Here is a 10,668-nt window from a genome sequence, read left to right on the forward strand (position 1 = left end):
GGCTGTAAAATAGCGATACAGTTTGGATTTTATGGTGCGAATAAATCGTTGGGCGGTACTCGCTTTGGAATCTCCGTGCGTGGAAAAATGGTGAATGCCTTGCGCCGCTAACCATGCTTGAAATGTCTTGGTGTAAAATTCTTTCCCGGCATCCGTTTGTAATTTCTGAGGTTTCCTGCCTTGTTTTATGATTTTTGGTAAACGCGTCCGTCACCTCTTTCCCTGTTTTCTTGTTAAGGGGTTCCGCCCAGGCATATTTTGAAAAGGCATCTACCACGATCAAAATGTAGCGGAAGCCTTTATTTTCTTTAGCAATAGTCTGTATTTCGATCAAATTGGCCACCCATTGCTCGTCAATATCAAAGACTACGACGGGTGCAAACTCTCCTCGGCGGCGACGCGGTTTGTGTAGTGTGTACGCTAAATTTCTTTCCAATTCTTTTTTCGCTTGCGAGAGGGGACTTTTTTGGGCTTTAGCTTACGGGTGAACACCTCCCAGACTCCCGAGGGTACCGGGTGTTTCGTAGTTAGGCATGTGACTCGGTAATATATTTTGAGAAGAGAGAACACCAAAGTTTCGCGCAGTAGTAAGTCGTCCAGTACTTACAAAGGTACTGCGAGTACAGTTGACGATAGACGTTATATGTATATCTCTCCCGATACGATCTCATGAATAACATCAAGTGAAACACCCTTTGCGACAGGGAAAAGGTGGCTGGTCTCACCACGTATTGGTACAATTACACTTCGCATCCGAGAGGAATCCAATCAAAGGCTACTCTCTCTTGTGGGGTATAGACGATATTTTATATTCTCCGGCAAAGAAAGGAGAGTAGGGAATAGTGCGCGTAAAGGAGTTTCGAAGACAGAGGCATGATACAATGCCGCATGATACAAGACAACACTGTTTTTTATTTATCTGCCGCATAATCGTACAATTCGAGATCGCGTTTAATACAACGTAGTTCGTCTTCGGTGACGTTTAATCTAGCCGATACTTTCTTAAACTTTGAAAACCCAATCAACTGCTCTATTTCAAAGATGTCTTCCTTAGTAAGTTCTTCCAGCTTAGTCGCGTTACCCATGGCGTAAGCTATTTGGAGTCCTTCTTGAAGATCTAAGAAATAAATTGATCCTCTAGTACTTCTAAAGCGTACAAAAATCCTTCATGTATTAATTTTAACAAGAGTACAGTAGGAATACTCCATTCTACAATCTTTTCCTCTAAAGACAGAAAAAACATTACAATGCGTAAGAGGTGTACAGACATGTTGTCGGTACTGGGACAATAGCGTATCCACAATTTAGAAAGCGACACAAAGTCATGGATTCCCTACAATGCCGAGACAAACGTGCGTACGTTTACGCTAGGTAACAACTTTTGCAATAACTTTGAAGACATCCATGCGGCATTATGAAAGCGAACGTTTAAGTTCGTATATCGAAACAATCTATAAAGTAATTGTTCTCCTACTTGAACTTTGATGGTGATAATATCTTCGGGTTCAGACGTCTCCGAATCTAGAATCACATAATTAACGTGTAAGAATAGTCATGGTTTTTTCGTTAGGCAAAAATCGCCACTAATGGTATAAACTGCAATACTTTCTGCCACATCGCAAATACATCTTGTTGAAATTTTTTGGTTCTTGGACATGACCAATGTAGGAGTCTCGCCACACTCGCACTGCATGACTTTTATCTTGTCTAGGGTAAACCAGTCGTGACCTTGTCTGCGACATTGCTCGTAATACACATTGAAATCCTTCAAACTGGTAAACACGGGGCAGTTGTGGACGGGACAGCGAAGAAACACATCTTGACACCATTCTTTTTTAGAATTCAATTGGTACATGGGCGCGTTGTGAATGGGACAAGGGTAGCAGACTCCTACGTCGGCCAGTAATTCTTCCAAAGTACCATAGTGCATAGACCCTGAGACCATACCTGCTTCGGGAATCTCTCCTTCCTCTACGACCTCGACTTGCACTGGTGGTGGTGGGGGTGGCTAAATGGGTTGTTGCTGTATGGGTTGTTGTTGTACATCGGACACTATAGAATCTACCGCGTTCGCGAGCTGCGTTAATGGATCAGACACAGGCTCAGGTATGACAGGTTCTTGCTTTACCGGTTCATCTTGCGCCTTGCAAGCTTCTACACGTTGTTTCCAAAATTCTTTCCACTCCTCTACGGTCTGTGAAGGGGGTGGGATATCTAAGGTTAGATTTTTGGAATTTTTCTTCTTAGACCAGTTTTTCTTGCTTTTGGGTTCTTGGGCGACTTGAGGAATACCATCGATCATGACCTTTCCATCAGGGTGCTTTTCAGCCGATTCTTTCTTAAAGTGTAATGGCACGTCGTTGGCATACGGATGATTTCTCCTACTTTTGACTCCCTTGGAAGGTTTCTTCCTTGGCGTTTCCATCCGGCGCATCTAGTCGCTGCTATCGACTGTGCTGAGTGCAGGAATCGCTCTAGCTTTATACACTCGAGAACAATACCCCCTTCTCGTGTGATTTACAACCCTTGTTTTACAAGAGACGCGACGCCAACTAAAAGGGACGCGACGCCAACGAAAAGGGACGTGATGCCAAATAAAAGGGACGCGATGCCAACCGAAAGGGGCGCGACGCTATCTATTTTTAACAGGGACGCGACGCTATCTATTGTGCGATTTTCCTATATCAACTCGTGGTGGGACTACATACAAATCATTCTCATTCACCATGAACCCTAGCTTAGAAACGAACCCCAGACTTGGTGTGTTGGCCATGGATGAACTCTTCGATGTCATGGAGTTTCACTCTGACGAAGATGCCTTAAGAAGAGTGATTCGAGATGCCGAACAGTACTTGAAACACTTTTCCCCCGACGAGAACGATTACGATAGAAAAACATGGGAATTACGGTGGAAGATGATGCAGGCATTTTTGAAATTTGTACGATACCAGCACGAGGATGACATTTCCCCTTGTAAGAAACGCCTACTATTCACGGATCAAGAGTCCACGCCCACACGTGATTGACAGTCCGCTTCTATAAAACACTGCCACTACATACTATTTTTTACCATTTGATATCTAGACTGCACACGAGACAGAACGATGCCTTCTGCTATTAGAACTCACCCTTGGTTTGCGGGTTGTGAACTCATTTGTATGCTTTACGATTTGAGAACAGAAGCGACCGCAGGAGATTTAGACTATAACTTAAACACTATGAAAGAATTGGCTGGAATACGAGACGCTCCTACACCAGAGATCAAACAAGCTCAAACTGAAATGTTTGACGCCTTCTGAAACTACCTTAAACTGATTAAAGCTTCAGCTAAACCGCTCGCTGTGACCAAAGACTTGGAGGAGTACCCTGCATGTGCCTGTGTGGCTTTGGACGAAATCATGTCTGCCGTAGATGAACGTGCCAAGGCCGATCATATGGAAAAAGTCAAAACACGCATCAATCACTACGTCTTGGAGGCACCCAGCGATGCCTGTGAAGACCAGAAAAAATTCAATAAATTCTACAACGGTGTGATGTTAGCTTCCTTGGATTTTATCTGCTATCGTGAAGATAGACCTCCCCCCAGAGATAGGTCTGACTACAGCACTTCTTATGAAGAACCAGACCGATGATTGACATTTCCATTGTTACAACAAAATCCTATATAGGAACAGACTGCTAGCTTTCACTCACTTCAACCATGAACCTAGAACTACGCGAGAACCCTCAATGGGCTGGAGTGGCTTTAGACGATTTATTAGAGGTGGTGTTCGACAAGGCTGACTGTGATGATTTTTGTGGAATTGAAGGCGATTTGACTTCCTACATCAAAGCCATGGAAGGTTTCGAAAAGAATACAACCCATGACTTGTACCTGAATGTGCTTAGTGATTTTTTGGTCTACACGCAACATTGTTATCAGCTACACAGACAACGCTTCACAGATGAACAAAACAGCGACGATGAAGTGTTTGTGACACCCGATAAGACGGAGGATATTAGGGAACAAAAGGAAACCACAGAACCTTTCCCAGAACATTTAATAGCCATTATGAACACTTAAAACCATTGTATGTAGACACGTGGCGTGACAATAAAATCTGTTTGTTATTACATATATTCTTTTGTTTTGCTGTGACACTTGCCCATGCGCCCTGTTTTCCCCTCTTATACCACATGCGTAGGATGAGCTGTTAGGATTCTTATAAATACAACTTCTGCTCACAGTCATAGTCGGTTAGATGACAATGTCTAACCCGCGATACCCAAACGCATAATATAGGGTCCATTCTCTTTTATCTCATTAATCCCGCCGGCATCTTGGATTCTTTTGTTTCCTTTGTTTGAGACGTCACCTTGAAAACCGTTATTTTTTTAAATAGATGCAAAAACTCAACACATGTACCTACGCGGTATGAATACTAATTTGTAACCCTCTCCTCTTTTTTTTTTTCCTACCTCCTACATCTACGTGGTATGAATACTAATTTCTAACCCTACACCCACCCCTCCCTCTTCTTTTCTTAACCCTAACCCTAACCCTAACCTTCTACACCTACGTGGTATGAATATGAATGAACCCCGTACACCTACGTGGTATGAATTAATTAGCCTCGGCCGAGTGACTCGAACCCAGACCTCTACGGAATGGCCAGTCAGACGCCCTAAACTACTAACGCGGTGTCAAATGAATGTGATGATGTATAATTTGGACAAAGTAGCGCCATGCATAGAACAAAAGTGTGACCTATCAGCGTTGTGTGCACAACGAAATGATGTCGCAAAAGAAAAAAAATATGCAAAAGAAAAAAAATATGCAAAAGAAAAAAAATATGCAAAAGAATTCAGATCTCATCATGCGGTGTTTGTTAATCGTTGTGATATTAACAGTGGTGAGTACCATGTGCGAAGACGATTCGATCGTGAGCAGAGCAGAATACCAGTAAAAAAACTAGATAAACTTTCACGTAAAAACAAATAAATAAAGAAACTGATGTGCGGGGCATTCTTAAAAACATTCCTATCTCATCAAAAATGCATTGGTACATAAAATACAGAGTTAGAAAAAGGAGCAGTATTGACAGTATTAAGCTTGTACAAAAGATGAGAAAGAAATGGCATTCTAAACAGTCAACACTGAATCGAAAATTGTTGAGTTGTAGAGACTCTGAGCAAATATCTATCTTTGTATGGCTGTAATACATTAACAAGTGTGTACAGGAATGCAAGCCACAGAGGTCATTGTGCTACACTGAATGCACATAAGTGCAATGACATTAAAACAAATTGTAGGTCTCCTATACAAGGTATTGATCCTATTCTAACAATCAAGGCACCATATAGTCAAGGTGATATTATGTACTTTGATGAAAATGCTGGAAAACGATGTGTTGGTATGAGTTTGATTGATCTGATTTATAATAAGATAATAGTACATACCTGGTACAAATTTTGGAGATGGGTAAATCAATTGTATTCAACACTGTCATGATGTACAGGGCAGTTGTATTTAATGCAAACAGAATTACTGTCAATGATTGTTTTGTCTGGGGAAAATTACCAGCTTAACTAAAGTGAAAGCTACACTGGTAATCTACATTATTGTGATTCAATAATTGAGGAATATCAGTACAGTATGTCTACAGAAAGGGCTTTTGAATCGCTCATGTCCCAAAATTACTCTACATTTATACTGACAATAGAATGTAAACAGTGTCAGTATCTATTTTACTGATAATGGGAGTTATAAGATATTTGATTCTCATACAAGAGACGAATGTGGTAGAAGATATCCCTCAGGTACATGTGTATTACTAGAAGTACCAACTATTCAGGGCTTAATACAGTATTTCCACATTATAGACTCCCTCAATGACAATCATGAACTAAGAAGAGTGCAGATAAGTACGTATGAAATAACTGCAGTGAACAGTTGGAGAGAAGAACACGATTGCTCTTGTAAACAATGCTCTGCTGTAGGGCTTTATGCAATGTGTTACAGTAGCAAAGTCTTGTAGTTATTAGAATTCCATATCCCTATGTTGTATAGCCGACTGAGAAAATAAATTATATCGTAACATGGGCATCAACAGGCATCTAAAAAGGGCAGATTTATACACGAGTCTTAATACTTGTGGAGCTGAGATATAAGTCCAAATTAAAGCTCATAGCTATGGGATGTTGTCCAGTGGTTTAAGCAATACAAAAAAGAAAGTTGGAAATCTTAATTTTCAACAACCACATGAGAAATACAGGGTTTTTATTGTGCTTTACAAGTTAATGTTAGTTATTACTTGTATTTTTCAACAAACAGTCAGAGCAAAGTACCTGTTGTCGTTGACCTATGAAGATACTTGTGAACGTTCAATACAACAAATAAAAATAAGTGGTATACCATCATTAGTACAAGCTATTTCTAACATTGTTACAAAGAAACTTAAAACAGGTATTAATCACTACGAAATGCAATTTTTGTCTTGTACATCTAACATGGACCTTCATCAAATCAGACACATGCAAAAGCACAGACGAAAATATAGTTATGATAATTTGGAACCCGCTCCAAAAATGAAAAGACTGCAACAGATATATTTTAGAAACAAAATCAAATTCAAAGTTAGACAACAGCACAAGAGTGAGACAATCCCAACTATTGATATCTGCATTAATTAATTCCAAGAGAAAATCAGGGAAGGTCCTTACTGGTATGCTGTGTATACAATGTTTTCACGATGAAATATACTTCCTTGCTTTGAGACCATTACGATTACAATTTCATAATATATCTTTTTTAACACACGCACCAATCGGCATGTACTTATCACCCTTGAGAAGGAGGACTCCTTAAATAAAAAGGACTGGGGTGCTCGTTGCACCTTTTAGGGGTTGGAAAAGGTGGGCTTGGTACCCCTTAGGCTGTTTAGCCTTAAAAGGTCCACAGCAGCAGCTCCTATGATACCTTTTAGGGTATTGCACCAAAAATATGTGACTGTGCGTTTTTGTAGAATTGGTGTCTTTGAGGGATGAAAAAAATTTTATGCTACGCCCACAAACCAGGACCTCGGTACCTCTTAGTATTTCTTTTAGAACCTCTGTGCACCACGAATGATAACACTCATAACAGCACGTCTACCTGTAGCCCGACTTACGATCTTGGATCGTCTTGTTATACATAACGTTTCATACAACAAGACGTTCTGCGTTTTAGATATTTCGTCATTCCGGGCTCAGGATATTCCGCCGTTCTACCGTTCTTCCATTCAATTATTCTGTTGAATAACTCAAGATATCGTATTTCGCAGCTTGCTCGTCTCGCAAATGTAGCGGCTGTATTAGGCATAGGTTGCTGATTCAAAGTGTAAAATGCTCTCTTTTTACAAAGTTAAAAAAAAAATATCCTCACAGCTCCCACAATGTTTAAATACATTTATTGAAATATTTCAGCGAGGGAAAATGTTTTGATTTAGATACACGTTGGTGGACGCCGCTGTGAATTATTCTGGATGTTTATCGTCATTTGTAGTATTACGCCAGGAACTGAAAAGGTTCTAAATTTGGATCTACATAATTCACTGATTTAAACGTAAAATTTTCTCTCTCCAAAGAGAAAAATTTCCTCCAAGTTTTATGATTGATCACACCCGAAGAAAGAAAGAAATTTCAGCAAGGAAACTTTTGCTTTTTTCGCGCGCAATCATGAAATAATTGTGAGACATTTATCATCCGATTCTGTCCTCTGTAGTGTCACGGCAAGAACTGAAAACAGAATGTGTTGGTGGCTATAAGCCTAGAAGCATTAAAGGAGAGAACTCAAATGTGTATCAAATGCGAATGGCGATCTAATAAGTTCGTTACTCCGAAATAAAAAAAAAAAAATGTTACCACCGACTCTGAACTCCCAAAATAAAGTCTAATATACTTCTTTTAGCACTTTATTAGCGAACATGTTTGGGTTATAAACCTTTCGATCTTGAAGAATTAAAGGTCCGTGTAAAATTGCCAATCAATATATTTGTGCGGGTTTGTAGAAGTGAACAGCAAAGTCCTTAATATTCTGCCGCATTAAAAGACGATTATTGATAACTAAAAAACACAAACAGGAACGATGCTGTTCAAGGGTCCAAACCAAGGCCACGAGATAAAGCAAACAAGGAATATGTTGTTCCCGTTGTTCATCGCAAATATATCAAATATTTTTTATCAATTCGGTAAAGGGCAAACAAGTTTAAAGCTAGACAGCTGGGCATGAGAAACAACCAGGGAACGTAACGTGAGGCTAGATCTACCTTCTAAACGACAAACTTCACAAAAAAATACCCTGCACCGGGTTTTGGGTCAATATCGGAATTCAATTGTTACTTACGATCACTAACTCACTCACTCATTCACTCGAGCACTTATTCATGCCCGTAACGTAGTGGTTTCGTCTCCTAATATATAGGTGGCAGTAGCCACAAAAAGAACAGGGATAATGACATAATGTGTTAGTAGTTGTAACTTTGAAATTACAAAAGAAGAGTACTCAACTACGTATCGAGTACGGATGTCACACCACTAAGATAATCCGAAACAAGCAGTAAGTAGCACTGGGAAACATCCGGTCAAAATTGGGTTAGGATCGGAATTCTCTTGTAACCATCACTCAACCACTTACTCACTCATTCACTCACTCATCTCGACTGACGACATATTTGGCTTCGCCTCCTATAACAGAGACATATTCGCCTAAACAACTCAAATATTCAACTGGTACAGATGCTCTCATTGATAGATAGGTGTGTTTTAATGAGGGTATCTAGAAACGGTTGAGTTGTCACGCCTTCTTCGTTTGTTCAATCCTATTTGAGTCGCGAATGAGCCGACAAAACACCGGCTCAAAACGGCCAGTCAGACAAACAGTAAAGAGCAGTCACGGAGTGTCTGCGAAACTTCAAATTAAAAACAAGACAAAACAAAAACAAACCAGAAACAAAACACCAGAATTAAACTTACCATCTTCTTTTAGATTGTTATTGTGCAAAATCATCACAAGTCGACTTTCCTATCCTATTAGTGTGCTAAAGGTTTGTCACCATAAATCAAGTTAAACGGCGGCCGAGACACGAGTTCATGGCTCAGTGATAGAATAACCGAGAAGGCTGTAGGTTCGACTTCTGTTGAGGAGCACTCGGAAGTCTTTTTCCATGTGTCACTCACCGAAGATCATCATGTTACATTTAAATAAAACTGGCTGTTAGGGCTGGTAAGTTTAAACCTAGTAGATGGCGCGAGTTTTATTTTTAACGCACTTGCATTTAATGACCATAAAATATTTTCACTGAGAACTTGATTCCGTGACTTCATAGAAAGGCTGGTGGCAAAAGGTTAAAACTTATCACTCGCCTTCGAAATCTTCTTTCTTTCTTTATTTCTTTTTTCATTTTTCCTTTTACACGTTAATTTAATCCATCTCACTTAACTTTATCCTACTCTGTGTTGCTCATGCCTCAGCTAGTCTTCATAATATCTGCGCGTTTGGGACTAGAAACATTCATACCGTTTTCATAATGGATCGGAAATTCAACAACTTTATTCTGGCACTATTTCAACCCGCTTAGGATAAAACATGACGGTTAAGATTTATCAGTTGAGGATTACTAAAATAAATTGCCTCAATATCTCTCAAAACGTAACGAGGTTAGGCGAAAAGAGATTGATTTTGTGCATTTATGAACAGAACTATTTGTTTTGTGCGTGTTCGTAGAGATTAAAACTTGAGAGGGAAAATAATAAAAAAACATAACTCAGTGTCTCAGACTTTACCTCATAGACCGCAGCCACCATAGCAAGGCAGCTTAATGATCTATCGCCTTCTATTTTGAAGAGTCATGTCAATAACGCTTTGAGGAAAAATTAAGATGAACTTTTCAAGTTCACTATTAACAATTCTTTTTAATCTTCTTCATCGTATACCACCCTGGTTCTGTCCTAGTTTATCATAAACTGTCATTTTTTGGGTACTACCTGGCTCCAGTCATAACTGATGTATTTAATGCCTCCCTTCTGCAACATACAGTTCCATTGTTGTGGAAGGAGGCGAATGTTAGACCGGCTCCTAAGGAACTGCCATTTACTTCCTGTAGCCAGCTAAGGCTTATTTCTTTAACAAATATAATTATGCGTCTCTTTGAGAGACTAGTGTATAGGAATGAATTATCCATCGTGTGCGCTAACCATATCGATCTAGACCAGTTTGCTTATCGAAAGAGACATAACTCTACCATGGCCCTATTGAATTCCCAGCATAACTGGCTAAAGTGGCTTGATGGAAATGCGGACTTCGTGTGGATCTTCTCATTTGATTTTAGCAAGGCGTTCGATTCTGTGTCTCACAGAATTTTTAGTTAGTAAGCTTAGGGTTGTGGATATCAATCCATATATACTAAACTGGCTCATCAGTTTCATTAGTAATAGAAAGCAACGGGTTGTGGTAGATAACATCACTACTGAGTTTATAGATATAACCAGGGGTGTCCCCCAAGGGACGGTGCTAGGTCCAATACTGTTCTCTCTGATGATAAATTATGTAAAGCCATTTAGGCCCTCTAGCCTATTGGTTACTTTTTCGGATGATATCACAGTCAGCATCCCTGTTCGCGCTAAGTATGGCAACATAGCCGAGTCTGCAGT

The 10,668-nt window shown here is 39.8% G+C and overlaps 1 protein-coding gene across 1 annotated transcript; it reads right to left on the minus strand.

Annotated features, from left to right (window-relative positions):
- Positions 1 to 930: 930 nt before the first annotated feature.
- LOC148720422 (uncharacterized) lies at positions 931 to 3,219 on the minus strand. Its single transcript, XM_088739771.1, has 2 exons — positions 1,948 to 3,219; positions 931 to 1,521 (listed from the first exon to the last, which is right to left on the minus strand). Exon 1 carries the CDS (start codon positions 2,432 to 2,434, stop codon positions 2,009 to 2,011), a length of 426 nt encoding a protein of 141 aa, XP_088595897.1. The 5' UTR covers positions 2,435 to 3,219; the 3' UTR covers positions 931 to 1,521; positions 1,948 to 2,008.
- Positions 3,220 to 10,668: the final 7,449 nt, after the last annotated feature.

The sequence above is a fragment of the Stylophora pistillata genome, chromosome 11 (genome assembly GCF_964205215.1).
Source record: "Stylophora pistillata chromosome 11, jaStyPist1.2, whole genome shotgun sequence".
Classification (NCBI taxonomy): Eukaryota; Metazoa; Cnidaria; class Anthozoa; order Scleractinia; family Pocilloporidae; genus Stylophora; species Stylophora pistillata.

Excerpts from the sequence above, each read along its gene's own strand:
- LOC148720422 (XM_088739771.1), bottom strand. The coding sequence starts at position 2,434 with ATGCGCCGGATGGAAACGCCAAGGAAGAAACCTTCCAAGGGAGTCAAA.